We start from the raw sequence: 20015 nt of genomic DNA, 5'->3' as shown, positions 1-20015 counted from the left end.
ACTGACTGTGTGGAGTTTGCACATTCTCCCCGTGTCTGCGTGGGTTTCCTCCGGGTGCTCCGGTTTCCTCCCACAGTCCAAAGATGTACAGGTCAGGTGAATTGGCCATGCTAAATTGCCCGTAGTGTTAGGTAAGGGGTAAATGTAGGGGTATGGGTGGGTTGTGCTTCGGCAGGTCGGTGTGGACTTGTTGGGCCGAAGGGCCTGTTTCCACACTGTAATGTAATGTAATGTACTTGATGTCACGTCTTCACATGATTTCAGCTCTTGATATGCCATAGCTAGAAATTGAACTCAGGTTTATTGTCCCATTGCCAGACAAACCTTTTCTATATCTAATATGCTAGTCATGCATGTCTTTCATGCTCCCTTGTTTTTCCAAGTGTCATGTCACATAGATAGAAATTTGAACGAGTGATGGCTTTGAAGGTTCTTTCTGTCAAACATAAGTTTGACTGGTGAAGGTACTCAGTATTGTTGCCCTTTGATATTGCATTGAGAATCCAACTTTGATTCATTGCATTAATGGATTTAACAGTACAAACCATGCACTCCACAAGACCAGTTAATTAGGAGCATGGGGCATTGACATAATGTAATTAATAGGAGAATCGATGTTTCGGGCATGAGCCCTTCTTCAGGAATCATTCCTGAAGAAGGGCTCATGCCCGAAACGTTGATTCTCCTGCTCCTTGGATGCTGCCTGACCTGCTGCGCTTTTCCAGCAACACATTATCAACTCTGACCTACAGCATCTGCAGTCCTCACTTTCTCCCCTAATGTAATTAATACCCTACTTTAGACACATGTCTTGAAATGGCTTGCATGTATCCTGAGGATCATTTCAGCTCTTGACATGCCATAGCTAGAAACTGATTCACTCTATTGAACTCAAGCTTATTGTCCCATTGCCAGACAAGCCATTTCTATATCTAATATGCTAGTCATGCAAATTGATCCAATTTGTTTTGGAGTTCCAAATAATGCATTGGCAATAGCTACATACGTTGCATTGTGTTGCTCTCAAATAAACCACCAGAAACCTATAAAATCAGTTCACTACTAGTAGAAAATCAACTTAAACATTAAATAGGTTTTGTGGCAGTTCTAATCCATGAGTGTGATGGAGTTTCATGAGATATCAATTCCTTCTTCTGCAGGCTGGACTGATGTGTCTGATGCATCTTGCACATTCAAACTATCTTCTTTGTGTCCCTGCTGATCTCTGAACTGTATACCGTTTTTCACGTTAGATGTCTAGTGTGCTCAGTGTCCATACAAGTCTGGTATAGTTGCGATAGAATATCTGGTCAGAATGGTTCAGGTATTAGAACTTGTCAACCCTTCAATATTATATGCTGGAATAATCTTATTAATCTTGGTAGGGTCAAAATGGTCTTACAGTTTACTCAGCCGCTTGAATAGTATCAGGCCAACCTGTGAATATGGTTATCCGTTAAGCAATGAGGTCCTTGGATATCTCATTTTGGAATTGCTGACATTTCAAAATTCATCAAATTGGTATGCAGTGTATCTTCAAATTCTGTGAATTGATTTCAAAATGGAATGGAATGCCTGCATTCTTTATTGATTCACCAACATTTAATGTCTCTTTTAAGTAAAATAAAAACTATGCTACATGAATTCAGAAAGATAAAACAAACCACAATTATCGATCTTATGCTCTAACATCTGACATAACATGAGGTACAAATGGAAGGTGGATGTGACCATGACAGATCCAGTGTATTTAATAACAACACACCCAGCTTGGTCTAGCAATCATTGTGAGTCATTAGAATTGAGTTTACACTCTAGCCCCAATTTTTGTCGAGGATTGTTAGAAGAAATTCTGTTTATACGAGTCTAATCTTTAGAAATGGTCATCCCTATTTCCTTTGAAAGGATTTGTCGCCATCACTTCCTACTGTGTCGCCTTCTGTCATCCAGCCTATGAATGGCCATTTGCATCAGACAGGGCACAGCTGAAAGAATGTATCTTTCATCCTCTTCTAGGTTTCCAATATGTTGACTTGTATAAATGGAAATTTGGATATGTAACAGCATGGAAGTGCCTTTTAAAATTACCCGTCAAACTAAAGTTTGGCTGATAGAGGTACTCAATGGTGTTTCCATTAAATGTAGTATTTAGAATCTAGCTCTATTTCAAGGCGGGTAACAATCAAGGACTTAAAAACTTGAACCATGCACTCCACTAGACTGTTGATTAGGATTATGTAAAGGAGTAAAATTTTTCTTGGACCCAGGCTAATTGTACAGTAGCAAATCCGAACCTAGCCTTTCCTCGGAAAATCAGAGGGCTGTGATGGAGGTTTCCGGAAGTTGCATCCTGGCTGACGTTTACAAACCTGGAACTTTCGGGACAATAGGTGGAAAGTGAATTTTTAACAGATATCTCGCCAGAATCGTAGGCCAAATTACAGCCTCAGAAATTTCTGAGCTCTTGTGATGCTGACAGTCTGATTATTGTATAAGCCACTTCTATCTAAAGGGAGAATGAGTGAATTGTTAATCCATGGGTTTGGCTGGCACAACATGTGTTCACGTCTGCACAACCTGGCAGCAGATCTGTCTTTGGTTAGTGTTTTCCTCAGAGATAATTTATGAGTATTTGTATACCAATCAATGCTTACTACGTGCTTTATGAATGCAGCCCCATTTACAGCACCACTGATAACATTGTTGTGTAATGACACAGAAAGCAATAATACATTGCAGGGACCAGAGATATTAATTATTTAGGTGCTACATTCTACACACACAAAGTTTTATGGATCACTGAACCGCAGTCATTTATAACATAAGAAAGCTATTTCACTAATTACTCCCTATGACATTCTGATAAGAGGCTTCTAATAATAGGCAAAATTAACATATTTCTTTATAAATGCCAAAGAACATAATATTTTGCTTTCTTCTTCTCTTCTTTCAGTGCCACAAAGTAAAGTGCAGATAGGTGATCTCTGATCGAGTTATTAAAATGTCTAACCTAGAGACCTGAAGTGAGATATCGCTTGGTTTTCATTCATTTCCGTAACATAGATACTGTATATCAAAGTCTCTAACTCAAATAAGTTAGAGACTTTTATATATCTATGTTACGGAAATGAAAGATGCAGGTTCCTGTGGAGGTTGGAAGCACTTGGTTGCTGCCTATTAACATGAACTCTGCCTGATCCCCACAATGTGTAGAAATCTGTGTAATAGTTGCTGTAACTCAATTGCCTTGGCCCTAATGTTGGCATCCCAAAAAAGCTCTCCACCTCTCATGTTTTGCCTGTAAGCCACTGTTCAAACACCCTGATATCTCCTCAATTGGCTTGTTATTGCAATTTGTTTACAATACTTCCTGGAAATCCTTGGGACATCTTATTAGATTAATAGTACGACATAATTATAAATTGTTGCATGACCTCTGCAAGTTGCTCCAGATTGTTTAGCTTCTGAAACCTTTTTTTTGCACAGGAAAAGCTTATTGGCAATTGCAGAGCCACTGCATTATGGCATTTAGTAACAGATGCAGGCTTGTGTGACATGAGCTCTTCGTTGACTCTAATTTGCAACTTATGATGCTGAGTATGATTCAAAGGGACATTGTTGACCTTAAGTCATGAGAGGGCAGTAAATATTGTTGATTAAAACACCATTGAAATGTAGCAGATTTTTTTTATAAATGGAAGATGCATGAAGTCAGCATGGGCTTTGGTTTTACTTTCCTATTAATGGCCAGAGTAGAACTAAAATGGTGGACAATCCCAGGAATCACATGTGCTGTCCCTAAATAGACGCTTGCCATTTCGGTAGCTCTACTGAAGTAGGATTTTGTAAACCCAGGAGTATGCAACCTAAAATACGCAGAGTAAACTTGTAATGGGCAAACCTGAACTTTGTGCATTTCTTTGGATAGCCAGGAGATAGGGAACCACAGAGGTCAGTATACCATCATCAAATCGCTCTTCATTTACACGTGCACGGTACCTGACACTGGTTTGGCTTCCTCAGAGTTGAGAGTGTGGTGCTGGAAAAGCCATACCCAATTCCTGATGAAGGGCTTATGCCTGAAACATCGACTGTCCTTCTCCTCGGATGCTGCCTGACCTGTTGTGCTTTTCCAGCACCACACTCTCAACTCTGATCTGCAGCATCTGCAGTCCTCACTTTCTCCCTTGGCTTCCTCAGAGCCAGGTCTCAGTCTGAGCAAAACCTCTGACATTCCTCTTTATATCTGTCAGCCCGGACTCCCCAATTGGGGCTCTTAACCTATTCAGTGAGGTCTACCTGGCTGACCTCATTACAATCACTACATCCCTCACCCTCTATATCCAGAGATTTCTGTCCATTTTTTAAATTTTGTAGCCTCTCCTGTGCCGTTTTCGCATCGGGTCTGGTTCCTCTGACTCAGCCTCAGATATGAGTGGTATGTACCACACCGTAGCTCGCCTCTTGCGCACAGAGTGTCTCCGAAGAAATTCATCCTCTTCTTCAGGAGATAAAGGCATTGAGGCTGAGAGATTCCCCGTGTCTATTATTGTGGGGAGCAAGCGTGAATGTCCACAGCAAAGGTCACCACCAGACACTGGCTGAACTCCACCAGGGTCTAATATATTGGTACAATTCTTAAGAGGGTTATTTGTAACATACTTCTGGGAAGTCTCATCTAAACGCAATTGCAATTAAGCATGTCTCATGTCCAGCTTTGAGAAAGATAGCCCTCCTGCCAGGTTTGCATGTATGTCCTCTATCCATGAGACTGGAGACTTATCCAGCTGCAAAAAGTGCATTTGTTTAAAATCCCCAAAAGGGGGAAATGACCCATCAGGCTTCACATTGCTACAACCAATGTTGCCCATCCCACAAACTGGATTGCTTTGATGATGCCTTCGCTTTCCAGCCTTCAGGTTTCTGCCTCTACTTTTGCCCATAAGGCAAACAGCACTGGGCGGGCCCTACAAAATTGTCAAAATTGCTTCCTAGTCAACATGCAAGATGGCCTTAGCTCCTTTGACAGTCCCTAGACCTTCCTGAAAAACCTCTGTGTATTTAGTTAGGACTTTACTCAGGCAGCCATTTTCCAATTTAAAAATGTTGAGCCAATCAAGGTGAATCGTTCTCAACCAATTTCACCCCATCAGGCTTGGGTCCAAGCCTTTTACTACAATCACTGATAACTGAAGCAGTCGCTTCTCATACAAACCTGGAACCAAAGTTGAATATTTAATCTATAAAGGTCCCCCTGGTGTAGGGTTCTCAGTCTTACACAAACTTAAGGGTTGCAGTCCAGAGTGAATTTTGTTAACGACTAGTTCTGCGAGCACTGAAATGGCCGTCCTGGTATCGACGTCCATTAGAATCATTTAACCAGACGTTTATTTTGATTAGCTCTGATTTGGGCATTGCAAAGTAATTTACCTTTCCCAAACCAGAAGTAGGTGGACCTTCCAGGGTGTGCACTCTCCTAGACATCAGCCTCTGAGTTATCTTACTCAATTCAGGCTGGGTGGGACCCTTTTGCTGCCTTGAGTCCACATATCAAGCCAGGCAGCATCAGGAGATGGAGAAGTCAACGTTTAAAGTGGAACCCTTCCTGACATTGACTTCTCCACCTTCTGATGCTGCCTGGATTGCTGAGGTCTTCCAGCCTCCTGTTTGGATTCCAGCATTTGCAGTTTGTTTGTCTCTAATTGAATCCTCATATCAGCAGAAACTACAATTGCTTGCCAGCCCAGATCCTGAAGAAAATTTTAACCATTTGGCCAAGGCTTGGTTTGTTTTGGGGTTTTGCTGTGGGCTGACCCAGGGTTCCTCTGCTCAGGGTATCTCCTGAGGGAGGCGATGCAATTGCCTTTACAAAAGCGGTGTCCCTCCCAGCTCAGTCGGCCTGGCAAGGGTGACAGCTTCAATTGCATTCCACTTGCTGCAATTTCTCACCACAAAACCAATTGTAGCGCCTGTTTGAAGTCCATGCAGGCTTCAACTAGAAGGCGTTTTACATGGTAATTCATTAATTCCACACACAAAATGGTCCCTCAGCATTTTATTAAGAGTTAAACCAAAGCCACATGCTTTGCCAGTTGCCTTAACCTCGTCAAAAATCATGACATGGATTCCCAGGTTCTCGAACTGCCGAGTAAAATTGCTAAGTGTCTCAGAATTAGAGGAAGTAATATTGGGGTCGTAATATTCCTTCACTAAGTCCATCACCTCTCGAACGGTTTTAGCATCTGGTGCATCAGGAAACATTAGGTTCCTAATAACTGAAAAAGCTGTGGGAGAATTACTCATTGCAATTCGTCTGCCACATCGCCCTTTCCACATACTGAGCCCAGTCTTCGATGGCAGGATCAGACGAGTCGAGCTCCCCAAATAATGGCATGATGCCAGAAATGCTCACCCAATTCAAAGACAACTGTTGTGAGTGAATTTCTTAAGGAGTATTTTTTTCTCTCTCATTGCCACTGAAATAAATTCACAGAGGCCAGTATCCCGTCACCAAGTGACCCTTTATTGAGACGTGCATCGTGCTTGACATTGGCTCGGCTCCCTCACAGCCAGCTCTCAAAATGAGAACAACCTCTGACAGTCCTGTCTATTTTTTTCTTTTCTTAAATGCTCCTGTTTTTTTTTATTTTTATTTTTTATCCTGCCTTCCGGCCCTTAGTGCAGATTGGCACTGTCCTGTCCATGAACCCACTGACAATTTGGGATGGGTGGCTAGGTGGGATTATGAAGATGAGTCCCAGGAGTTGTGAGTGTTTGTGTTTCAGACTTGTCCCATAAATATGTGATGAAGCTTACATGCTTACATGCTTTGGTGATACATTCAAACCGAACGCATACCTAAATAAGTGTGCGGAGCCAACAGTCCCATTAACTTACAATTTCCAGTAATTGAATTACATTGTCCAAATACATTAAGGACAAAAGGGTAACTAGGGAGAGAATAGGGCTCCTCAAAGATCAGCAAAGCGGCCTTTGTGTGGAGCCACAGGAGATGGGAGAGATACTAAATGAGTATTTTGCATCAGTGTTTACTGTGGAAAAGGGCATGGAAGACATAGACTGTAGGGGAACAGATGTTGACATTTTATGAAAAATTATCTAAAGGTATCTTGCTGATGCCTTTTGATCACCAGCTGCCTCTGGTGGTAAGGACTGGCACATGCAGCTCATCAGTAATGAACAAATGAATCCAGTCAACCACATTGCTGTGGTACTGCATGGTACTACACCAATCCTAAGGTGTAACATTTTGGGAAAGACAAATATGAATGTCACATCTTGTGGAGGAAAATGGACAGGGTGACGGGGAGAAGACCAAATGTACTGAGGAACTACTTGGTTCAGGAAAGTCATCTGTATAATGGGGAGGGGATCAAAAATGGGAAGTTATGTTGCAGCTGTACAGGACGTTGGTGAGGCCGCACTTGGAGTATTGTGTTCAGTTTTGGTCACCTTGCTATATAGTTCTGTCAATGAAGTTTCTAATCAATCAAACTTCATATGCAGGGAAGACCAAGCTGGTATAACTCCTGAACATAATTGTTAAAACATAGATTTCTGATCTTATGTTCACATTGGGAAGTCTCACCACACATTGCTTTGCTTAGGTGATTGAGTGCAATCCTAGTGAGTGAGACAATTTACCATGAACACAATGTAAATATCTTTAACATGATTGTGCAGGACAAAAAAGGTCTCTCTGATTTCTTTGGATGACAAATAATCACCTGAAACTGGAGAAGACTAGGCAGTATACTATGCTCGCTCAAATTGGAGCTTGTCTAATTATCATCTTTTAAATAAATTTGTAAATAACATCCTCTCTTTTCTAATCCTAGCTTGTAATGCAATACCATCTCACATTGTTAACTGGGTAATTAAAGCAATGCTAACTCATTTCAATCTGGACATTAATTTTCATATACTTTATTTTCATCTGTTTTGTTTTCCAGCAAATCATGACCAGGAGAACACAGGCAGCCTTGATGACTGGCCCTTCAAAACCCCAGGCTCAGAATTCACTGATATTGACTTGATGAACTGAGTCATTTCTGAGTGATTTACATGTTCCCATCAGAAGACCTCTCGAAAATCAATGAATTCATGTTCCTCTGATGCAAATTGTTACAGGAACTGATAATGTTAACTCCACTGATCCCTTGAGGATTTGCTTTTAGTCTAATGCTGCAAGCATGTGTTAGAATCTGGCATGAGTAAAATGATATATGATATTCCTGTACAGAAGTATAATACATACAAACTTGACGCAGAGCGTTCTTCACAGAAATGTTTGTGAAATTCTAGGGTCATCTGTATAATGGGGAGATATTTCTGTTCTAGTGTCTTGATGGATTGGGTGAAGAAAATTGGGGAAATGATTCTCGTCTGAAAGCCGTGTCAATTTTAGATCATTTAATGAATACTCTTAAGTTTATTTTTAAACTATTATTTTAACTAGATCCTTCTATGCTGATGAACAGAGCTGTAATATCTTATCCAGTTGTGCATTTCCCCTGACCCTTATGGAGTTTGGCTGCCCTACATCACTCCCAAATCTGGAGTCAGCCATGTGCATGGTAGTTCATGATCTCCACGCCTGGTTTATCTTCCCCTCACTCTAAATATTTGCTCCTCCATTTCCATACTGTCTAGATGATGCTGATGACATTTGTAGAGTTATAGAGACGTACAGCACAGAAACAGACAATTTGGTCCAACTCACCCACGCCGACCAGATATCCTAAATTAATCTAAGGATGGAAGAGGACTGATCCCATTTGCCAGAACTTAGCCCATATCCCTCTAAACCCTTCCTATTCATGAACCCATCCAGATGTCTTTTGAATATTGTAATTGTACTGGCCTCCCATATAAAATCCTGATGGGACTGAACAGGCTTGGTACGAGAAGAATGTTCCCAATTATCCAGAACTGACCTCCTCCAGCAGCTCATTCCATATGCTCACCACCCTTTGCGATAAAGTTGCCCCTTAGATCTTTTTAAAATCACTCACCCAGAAAATAGCCCTAGACTATTCAGCCTCTCCCTGCAGCTTAAACCCTCCAACCTTGGCAACATCCTTGTAAATCTTTTCTGAACCCTTTCAAGTTTTGCAATATCCTTCCTATAGGAGGGAGACCAGAATTGCACACAATATTCCAAAAGTGGCCTAACCCCTGTCATATTGTGACTGTTCTGTACAGTCACAATATGAGTTCCCAACTCCTATTCTCAATGCTCTGACCAATAAAGGAAAGCATGCTAAACACGTTCTTCACTATCCTGTCTATGTGAGACCCCACTTTCAAGGTACTATGACCCTGCACTCCAAGGTCTGTTTGTTCAGCAACACCTCCCTCAAACCTTACCTTTAAATGTGTAAGTCCTGCCTTGATTTGCCTTTCCAAAATGCAGCATCTCACATTTATCCAAATTAAACTCCATTTGTCCCTCGGCTCATTGGCCCATCTGGTCAAGATCCTGTTGTATTCTTACATAACCTTCTCCACTGTGCTGTTTCGTTTATTGCCATGCTTATTTTGTGACCCTAGACTTTCCCATGAGAGGACTCATGCTCTCAGCATTTATCTTGTAGAACCTCTTAAGAATTTAACATGTTTCACTGTGTTCACCTCTCATTTTTCTAAACTCCAGTGAGTAGACTCCCAACCTGCTTAGCCTTTGAAACATAGAAACACAAAAACATAGAAAACAGGTGCAGGAATAGGCCATTCGGCCCTTCGAGCCTGCACCACCATTCAATAGGATCATGGCTGATCATGCAATCTCAGTATGCCAATCCCACCCTCTCCCATACCCCATTGATCCCTTTAGTCACAAGGGCCACATCCAGCTCTCTCGTGAACATATCTAATGAACCGGTTCCACAGCTTCCTGTGGGAGAGAATTCCACAGGTTCACAACTCCCTGAGTGAAGAAATTCTTTCTCATCTCAGTCCTGAATGGCTTCCTCCTTATTCTTAGACTATGACCCCTAGTTCTGGATATTGGGAACATTCTTCCTGCATCTATCCTGTCCAGTCCCATCAGGATTTTATATATTTCTATGGGATCCTACCTCATTCTTCTAAAGTCTGAGAGTACAAGCCCAGCTGATCCAGTTTTTCCTCATATGTCAGTCCTGCCATCCCAGGAATCAGTCTGGTGAACTCTCGCTGGACTGCCTCGACAGCAAGAATGTCCTTCCTTACATGAGAAGACCAAAACCGCACACAATACTCAAGGTGTGGCCTCACTCTCAGCCTCTCGAATAATCCTCAGTTCATCCAACTCCAGTTCCAGTTCCCTAACTCGTTCTGTGAGGAGCAGGACCTCCTTACATGAGAAGACCAAAACCGCACACAATACTCAAGGTGTGGCCTCACCAGGGCCCTGTGTAACTGCAGCAAGACATTCTTACTCCCTGATACTCAATTCATCTCACTCTGAAGGCCAGTATGCCATTAGCTTTCCTCACCATCTGCAGCACCTGCATGCCAACCTTCAGTGACTGTTCCACCGTGACACCCAGGCCTCATTGCACCTCACCTTTTCCTAAACTGCCACCATTCGGATAATAATCTGCCTTCCTGTTTTTGGTCATAAGCCAATTCCTCCATACCATGGATCATCCTCGTGAATCTGCTCTGAAGTGCTGCCAATGAAATGCTATTTTTCTTTAAATAAGGAGACCAAAGCTGTTCACTGTGCTCCTGACATGGTCTCACTAGCACCTTGTACGGTTTCAGTGAAACTTCCCTACTCTTATAGTCCAACCCCCTTGAAATAATTCCTTAGGCCTTCCAGATGCCCTGTTGCTAGATTTTCATGTTTCATGTACAAGTATGCTCAAGTCCCTTTGTGGTGTAGCTTTCTGCAGCTTTTTTTCAATTTAAATAATATTCTGCCCTTTAGTCCTCCCTAGGAAAATGCATTTTCTCAAAGTCTACTCTGTTTACCATCATTTTGCGCACTTACTTAACCTATGACTATTTCTCTGTATACTGTTTGTATCCCTTTTCACAACCTTCCTTTCCAACTATCATTATGTCATCTGCAAATCTGGTTACAGCACACTTGCTTCTTACCTCCAAATCACTAATATATATTGTAAACAGTTGTACAGTCCTAGCACTGATCCCCAAGGAACCCCACTGGTTCATGAGTAGTGAATCCCACTTGATCATGAGTAGCCAACCTGAACAAGAGTCCCTTATCTCCACTTGCTTGAGGACTGGGAGCTGATTTAGTTTTGAATTGGCTGATCAAGGGAGGACTGATGTTGGCTACCAACCACAGAGAATGCTATAAAAAGAAAGAGGAAACAAAATAAGAAGTGGTTTTGTATGCATTTTGAAAGCAGGAGGCACTGTCGTTTTGGAAGATGTTGGCCTTTTGTTTTGGTTTTGTCTTATCTGGTTAATCTCCAGTTATTAACCTGTTGAAAGTCCTGAGAAAAGAATCCCAGTCTATAAGCACAAAGAAAATGTCCTCCAGATGTCTGCGGAAGCTGTTTGCATTGACCAGTGACTTTAGAATTCAAGTAAGATAAACAGTCATATGTGCCATAATACAATCATCAGATTTCATGAAGACTTGGTATTCATTGTTAAAATGGTTATCGACTGGCAAATTACAATTTTATTTTTTAAATTATCCCTAAATTTTGTCTGTCTCTCTGTCAGAATGTGAGTGGATTGGTGATCAAAGAAGATTGGGATTCGACCTTAGATTTAATTAGATTGCTTTTTAGTTCATCTGTGTTCTGCTCAATTTACGTCATTAATAATAAATTGCCAATTTTTGTTACTGCCTTGGTGTTCAAAGTCTGTTATTTGTAAAGTCTGGTGAGGAACAAATTATGCAATTTTGAGAGTCATTGAATGTTTTAATTTCACTGTGCTGTGAATCCAGAGTCAGCAAGTCTGATTTGCTTTGGTTTGCTTTGGTGAAAGAGTTGTTGAGAAATTTGGCTGAATCGTAAGCTGTGTTTTACTTGTTTATAAATCATCTTTGGCCGGAATGTTCCTAGCCCTGAACAATGTAAACATAGAAAGATAGAAAATAGGTGCAGGAGTAGGCCATTCAGCCCTTCAAGCCTGCACCACCATTCAATGTGATCATGGTTAATCATGCAACCTCAGTATCCCATTCCTGTGTTCTCTCCAAACCCCTTGATCCCTCTAGCCACAAGTGCCATGTCTAGCTCCCTCGTGAATGTATCTAATGAACTGGCCCCAACAGCTTCCTGTGGGAGTGTCATGGAAATTAAATTGACTTGACTCAACTATTAGCAAGAGCAAAGAAAAAGAACTTCATTATTTTTTAACCTCTGCATGCAGAGGGACCAATACATTTGGCAAAAATACCTTGTGTAAGGGCACTTGAGCATAATTCAGATACTCTTCTTATACCATTCTTATCACACTATCAAGGACAAAGACTGGGAAGACTTGAATTGTTATTTTTTTCATTCCCTTGTTGTGGACATACTGTTCTTATGTTTTCCTTTGGCTTGAATGTTTACAAAGCTCAAATAAAGGTAAGCTGTCTCCCCGACTGCAAAGTGTTTGCCAAGGTCGGCACAGTATTAAATTTAGAAAAGCATTTCAGATTTCACAGTAAATGTTAAATTTGTTAATTTTCCACTACAGGGAAAGATTTCCACAGGTTCACAACTCTCTGAGTGAAGAAATTCTTCTTCATCTCAGTCCTGAATGCCTTGCCCCTTATTCTTAGACTGACATGTACACATGTAGGCAACTATGATTCCAATGGAAAAAAAATGTGAGATTTTAAAAAGGACTCTCAGCGTTGAGAAAAAAGTCTGATTTGCTACCAAAGGTTTTAATGAGATGAGAATCTGGTTATCGAGTGGTGAGAGGGCACTTTGCATGAAATAGCTTCTCATTGTTACCAATTCACCCCTCATTTATCTGCAATTTATTATTCTCTCACGAGAAACGAGATGGTGACAACTCCCAACGTGATAGTCAGACTAGGTACTTGGTGGCTTCAGCCTGTATCCCGTTCCTCATCCTGGCCAGCATTCCTCAATATTTCCAGGCACATTCCGTGGGCAACAAATGCCTGCAACCTTCACCCACAAATGTTGACATTGGACATGTACCAGTACCACTTTCAGCATGGCAAAGCTCTGGTTTATTTACAATTGGGGTCACAATGTCAATACCACACGTCAGAGTGCACCAACTGCTTTCATTGCAGTCCTGCTAATGGCTCTTTGCATGCAGGGACAGGACTTCATTTCATGTATCGAAACAGGGTGCATCGTCAGGCTCTTAGCATGTTCACTTACCGGTGCTTACTCGGATGCTCACAACATGTTTGCATTGTCTTCCTTTTTGCGCAGGAACTTGAATACAATCATTCGACTACTTGGGGTGGTCAAGGTCAGGGCTGCAGACGAGAAGGTGGGGTACGGTCATTTCTGCAGCTCCGGTAAGACCAGTCCAGGGGTCGGCAGTAAGTCAGCTGGGGAGTTGCACAGAGATAACTCAGGATTCTGATCACTCATCATTGAAGGCAATCACCCCTGACCCCAAGTCAGGGGTAAGCCACAGTCAGTCTCAGGGGTCTGTTCAGTGAGTGGTTTATCAGGGACCACTGCTCTGATGAGCCAATATGCTGAGATAGTATGCTGGGTTGCAGAAAGGTAAGAATTGTGACAAAGGTAGCTCATGTAAAGGTGGGAGATGATAGTACATTAGAGGACACAAGTTACTTGTTGGAATCCTCCATGCTGCCTCTGTCAAGGACTGTGCTAAGTTATCATTCATATGTGAATGCTGACTGGTGAAACTGATTTCACCAGTTTCCTCATTTGCCCTCCCCTCGCCTTATCCCAGTTCCAGCCTTCCAGCTCAGCACCATACCCATGACCTGTCCCACCTGTCAATCTTCCTTCCCACATACCTGCACCACCCTGCCCTCTGACCAATCACTTTTAACCCCCACCTCCATCCACCTATAGCACTCACAGCAAACTGCCCCCAGCCACACACCCCCTCCCATTTATCTCTGCACCTCCAAGGCTCCCAGCCTCATTCCTGATTAAGGGCTTTTGCCCAAAATGTCAATTCTCCTGCTCCTCGGATGCTGACTGACCTGCTGTGCTTTTCCAGCATCACACTCTTGACTCTAATCTCCAGCATCTGCAGTCCTCACTTCCTCTCATCACAGGGAAATGTGACAAAGTGATGTGATCTGGCACAAATTGCATTGGTAATGATTTGGATCCATTTGTGGATTGAAGACTGAGAGATCCCGCACAGATCTTTGGAAGGAGTCAGTTGCATAAAAATTTAGCACAGCTATCAGCTTGAGAGACACCAAGAGTAGGACAGATGAAAGTGAGGACTGCAGATGCTGGAGATCAGAGTCAAAAAGTGTGGCGCTGGAAAAGCACAGCAGGTCAGGCAGCATCCGAGGAGCTCAAAACATTGACTCTCCTGCTCTTCAATACAGCCTGGTCTGCTGTGCTTTTCCAGCACCATACTTACCCTGTGATGAGGTCAGTGCTGCAGCTCGGGCAGTTGGCTTTATCGATGTAGCTTCCCCTGGATGCACAACGTTGTAAATTTTACACATGATGCATTGAGAGCACCATATCATAATGAAGTAGATTTCACCAATAGAAAAAACTTCCATTCAGTAAATGTATAGGACATCTGTGATCATGAGAACCACATCTTAGAAGTCTGCACCAAATACCTTGGAAGCTGACATCCTTGACAGCTCTCCTGTTGTATTTCAAGGACCAGAAGCTTTCCAAAGATGGTTTCTGGGAAACAAAGGTCACCCTTTCTGCAACACCACTAATGAGTTAAGATTAGTGTGGTGCTGGAGAAGCACAGCAGGCCAGGCAGCATCCGAGGAGCAGGAAAATCGATGTCTCCGGCAAAAGCCCTTCATCAGGAATCAGGCTTTCGCCAGAAACGGCAATTCTTCCTGCTCCTCGAATGCTATCTGACCTGCTGTGCTTTTCCAGCACCACTCCAATCTTGACTCTAATCTGCAGCATCTGCTGTACAATTCCGCCTAACACCATTAATGACTCCATTACACAATCCCCCTGATTGAGGCCAAGGGTAGATACAAAGCTGTTCATTCTTCTACCATGATCATACGACAGCAGACTTCATGCCTCCAGGGATCATTTATCTGATGCAATACTTTTTGCCGTATCTTAGTACATGAGACAATAATAAGTCAAATCAAATCCTCAAGATGAGATTTCGATGGCTGGAACAGACTGGATTTCGAGGGAAGTCTGCAGTACAGTCCAGACTCCATCACCACAAATTATGTTTGCGGCTGGCAATGTTTGACCAGGTATACAGCTAGGCTTTAAATATGGCAGTCATGGCACAAATCCCAGCAGGTTTCAATGATGATGAGTACTTCTAGTGAATGAGTGTAGGTTAGTGCGAGAACAGCTCTGTTGAGGTGTGGTGCATACTTAATGGGGTGAACAGTGGAGAATTGTGCTAAACAACACACTGGAGCTCAATGAGAGGCTCTCCAAGAAACTCGACACTTAGCTTGATATTTGATAAACTTCAACTGAATGCCTATCATGAATCTTGCGTATAATCACTAAAAAATATGAATCCCTATGGTTATGGATAAATGAACAGTCCCTAAAAAGGACCTAAACCACGTATTAAAATCAAAGCTGAGTTCATACCAAAAGAGTGTTGGAATGAGGGATGGAAATAAGTATTTTCTGAAAATAAATGTGCAGCAATCAATCAGAATTTCCTTTTTAAACGTTAATTGATTTCAAACTTTTAGTCTTGGGCACTCTGAAGGGAAAGCTACTGCCTGCATCCCACACAATACCTCCTTTGTTTTATGTACAAGTCAATGCACTAAGATGTGATTGATGACTGGTTTCATCTCGCTGACATGCATCAACCAGATAGGAGCGGGAAGGTAGAATAGGATATGTGTATGTGCAGTATCATTGATCAAGAGAAAATCACTTGGTAATTAGAGTGGGCTGGCTTATCTAGTTTAATGCCCAATGAGGAGAAAAAGACATGTCAAGGTCCTTTTCACTGATGGCTATCACAGGGCACTCTTTAATCGCAAAGAGCCTGATCACTTTACTGTGCTGAGTCATGTTTTATGTTACAGCTAACATTTCTAGATATGCCTGTGGTTGTAATTTTTTTCACTTAATATTAAATGGTCCTGTAATGGATGTCATCTAGAATACACTTTGCAAAATTAGAGTTGGTTCTACTATAACGCGTGTTTCTTCAATGTGAATTGGCTTTAACACAATTGAAGAATTTACACCATTATTTGTAGAACATGAACTTTCTGTACTGACTATAATATGATTCCAGCCCCATTGGTTTAAATGGTATAACTAGTGTGTGACTTCCTTTTAGTGCGAGTTCACATGAAAACTGAACTATCCTGTTATATCAGAACTGATTGTACTTAGAAAAGAAGTCAGATTAATGGATAATGGCATTTTGTATAATGATCGTAAAATTTCCAGGCTCTGAAGATTCAGTGAAAGTGACTTTTTTTGAGAGTGAACCTGAAGATGTTAACTTTCTCCTTTGTGTGAACCATCTACCAGGAGGTGGAAGGACCACTTCAGTAGCAAGTAAGCGAGACTAAATGCAGGACCATGCTCCTCAGCTACAGGAAATGGCAATGGGAAGGTCTGGGCCGCTGGAACATCCAATGGGGAAGCTTCTCGGAGTCTTTTGTGTAGGTCCTCCATGTTACGGTGTCTGCTGGCACCACTCCTGCCTCTCTGAAAAGGAAGAGCATCTGAAGTGAGATTGCGGCCCTCTTATCACTTTGCCATTCACACTTACAGCCAGCAGGCAGATGTGCGTGCGTGTCCTCTGATTGGGCAGTCGGCAATCTCTCCATGGAGACAGCCAGAGGCACAAATGCTAGAGTTAGCAATCTACTAACAGCATTGGACAAGTCCCTCACCCTTTTATCCAGTTTACCTGCAGCCCCTGACAAATTCAGCCATTGCTCCCGTGCCTGGCTGTACTTTGGCCAAACCATTAATGACCCAGGCCCATCTCTTGCTTGGGGCTGACTAGATACCTGTCTCTGCCATTCCTCGAAGTGCCAGAGACCTGGGATGCTTTCTACTTGACCAGCTGCAGAGATGTACCAGTGAAATGATGACTCGAGTGTGTGTCGCTATCTAACCTCGATAGAGTACCCACTGAGGTCAAAATCTTGGGTGGGAGGGTGCTGGAGCATCCTTTGAGAGTTTAATGACATCCTCCTCAGAGGTGGAGGTGGAACAGAGGGTCTGTGGCACTGATCAAGTTTTGCCTGACCTTTGCTAGAGTCACTTAGTACCTGCATTACTGAGATAAAAGCTTGGACTAGTTAAAGATGAACCAGCCTTGGTGGAAATAAGAGATGAGCATATCACAATGCCTACTGCAGTCTTTCCATTGGCACATGCACCAGCGTGAGTTGTAGTTAATGAGCGTTGGTGAGAGGTGAGCGCAGTGCAAAGCTAACATGAGTGCGAGGTAGCAGAGAGTATACAGACTACTATTCACCTTCTTCCTGCACTGTTGTGTGCTGTGTTTGTTCTAGGCCACAGCACTGACTCAGACCACCAATTCAGTGCAGGCTGGCTGAGTCTATCCCTTTTGACATTCTGCACCATCGTCGTCTTCCCATCCTCAAGCATCTCCAGGTACGTATCCGTGAAGCGAGGGACCGGCTTCCCTTTCTGAGCCTTTATCTTTGCGATACAGGTTGAGCATTGTGGGAGGCTGGCTTGCAGCATCTGAAATGATCTTCAGCTGGATCTAAATATGTTCCCAACAGTAAAAACAGTCTAAAGGTCCCAGCAATCCATCCCCCTACTGTGTAAGGGAGGCAGGCTGCGTAAATAATTCAGTGAAAAGAAAAGGATTTTGTGGGAAAAGGAGCTCTTGTCCATGGTGGAGTAGAGCCAAGAATCTCACCTGACTCAATATGGAAAACAGGAAAGGTTCAGTGCAATATATTTCTCAACAAAGATGAACTTTTACCATCAACTATTGGCAGGAGCAGGATACTGGTTGTGGATGATCAGCCATGATCATAATGAGTGGTGGTGCTGGCTTGAAGGGCCGAATAGCCTACTCCTGCACGCATTGTCTATTGTCTATAGCTGAATCAAAGACAATATATTTTGGGTAGTGAATTTACGGCAATATTTTTCCTTTAATGTCGGTACAAATCAAGATCCTTTTCAGCACTGCACGTTATTCGTACAAAAATCTGTTTGTGCCTTTATGAATTCACTACAAGTCTACGTGCAATGTCATTTGAAAGAAGGCAGAGCATAAATGGCCAATTCGCTCAGAATGATGAGATACTTCAGCTGTAAGACATTGCGATCTTTGCCCAATCATCCTGAAAACGATTTGCAATCACAATAACAAGCTGATCTCGGAAAGACATTCTCCAGGAATAAGCAAACAATTGAGTGGTCGAAGAGATTTTGAAATAAATGATGCATTGTCATTATCAAGCTGCATTTCAGTACTTTAAAAATACAGGGGAACCTTGATTATCCGAATGTCAATCATCCGAATATCGGATTATCCGAAGGAGATCTCGAGGTCCCGATAGAAGCATTACATCAAAGAGGTGTTTCCAACATTGATTGTGTCTTTTGTTTATAATGATTAAAACACCACACTGAGGGATGGGGGTGGGGGAGGGGTGGTGGGGGCTTGGGGGGTGGTGGTGGGCTGCTGCCTCGTCTCCTGAACGGGGAGTGGACTTAACAGAAAACTCCGAGGAAAGGCATCAAATCAATTAACTGAATAATCAATTATCCGAATGAAATTATGCCCGCCCATCTCATTCAGATAATCGAGGTTCCTCTGTATTCAGAATATATTAGGGGACATATAGGTTTCCAGTATCGGAAGTTTAAATAGATGTATGGCCGTGATTTGTTTGATCTGCAGTTTACACTGTTTGTCAATAAAAACCCAAATAGATTGTTTTGTAGGGAATTTTCACTGATTATTTCATTTGCTTATTACAGGTCATTCTCCAAAACGCATGTTTTGTCAATGCAAGTTCACTATAACACTAATTGGTGATGCTGTTTCTAAAGTGTGAACTTTTAAAATGTGTGTTGGCTGTAACGCGATTACATCGCCAACATTTTAAGCGCTGTTTCTTAAGCGCGATTTTTCTATAATGTGGGGTTGCAAACATCGCGTTATAGGAGGATTGACTATATGAAACATGGACACATTGATAAAGTCACAGATTATACTTTTAAAAAATGTTTGTGCATTAAAAAATATGGTATTTGATTTTCCAGGGTAGCACTCTCACTGTCCAGCTTCAAGCCTTACTCTGAGTCTTGAACACAAAAGTCAAAGCCGAGATTCTCTGATGGAGGGAGCATGCTTTATCCAAGTGCTGGAGGATGAAAGGACTTCAATCTAAGGCATTCTCTTATTTGAATAGATGTAAAAGATTCCATGGCAATAAAAAAAACACAGGAGGAGTTAATCTTGTTGTCCTGGACAATATTTGTTCCTCAGTCAAAAGCAGATTATGTGATCACTATTACCATATTGTTTGTGAGAGTTTACAGAGCACAGGGCAGCTATCATGTTTAGCACATTTCAATATGTGCTTTGGGCATCTAATTGTTAAAAACAGTGCTACAGGTGGCTCAGTGGTTAGCACTGCTGCCTCACTACACCAGGATCCCCTGTTCAATTCCAGCCTCGAGTGACTGTCTGTGTGGTGTTTGCACATTCCCCCCCTGTATCTGCATGGGTTTGCTCCAGTTTCTCCCACAGTCCAAAAATGTGCAGGTCAGGTAAATTGGCCATTCTAAATTGTCCATAGTGTTAGGTGAATTAGTCAGAGGGAAATGGGTCTGGAATGGGTTGCTCTTTGGAGGGTTGGTATGGACTGGTTGGGCCGAAGGGCCTGTTTCCACACTGTA

General features: G+C 42.3%; 1 protein-coding gene and 1 long non-coding RNA gene across 2 annotated transcripts in view; both read left to right on the top strand.

The window, feature by feature from the left end:
• LOC122554243 overlaps window positions 1–8773 on the top strand; it is a 102419-nt gene extending 93646 nt beyond the window's left edge. The window contains exon 6 of the mRNA XM_043698964.1: window positions 7974–8773. Coding sequence (XP_043554899.1) covers window positions 7974–8065 — 92 coding nt within the window. The 3' untranslated portion in view covers window positions 8066–8773. The remainder of the gene's footprint in view (window positions 1–7973) is intronic.
• Window positions 8774–10043: 1270 nt separating this feature from the next.
• Window positions 10044–20015, top strand: part of LOC122555888 — a 22826-nt gene continuing 12854 nt past the window's right edge. The window contains exons 1-2 of the long non-coding RNA XR_006313385.1: window positions 10044–10221; window positions 12075–12089. This is a non-coding gene — a long non-coding RNA (uncharacterized LOC122555888). The remainder of the gene's footprint in view (window positions 10222–12074; window positions 12090–20015) is intronic.

This window comes from Chiloscyllium plagiosum, chromosome 1, assembly GCF_004010195.1.
Source record: "Chiloscyllium plagiosum isolate BGI_BamShark_2017 chromosome 1, ASM401019v2, whole genome shotgun sequence".
NCBI classification, from domain to species: Eukaryota; Metazoa; Chordata; class Chondrichthyes; order Orectolobiformes; family Hemiscylliidae; genus Chiloscyllium; species Chiloscyllium plagiosum.
The sequence above is the reverse complement of the archived record's forward strand: the minus strand, read 5'-3'. Positions and strand labels throughout refer to the sequence as shown.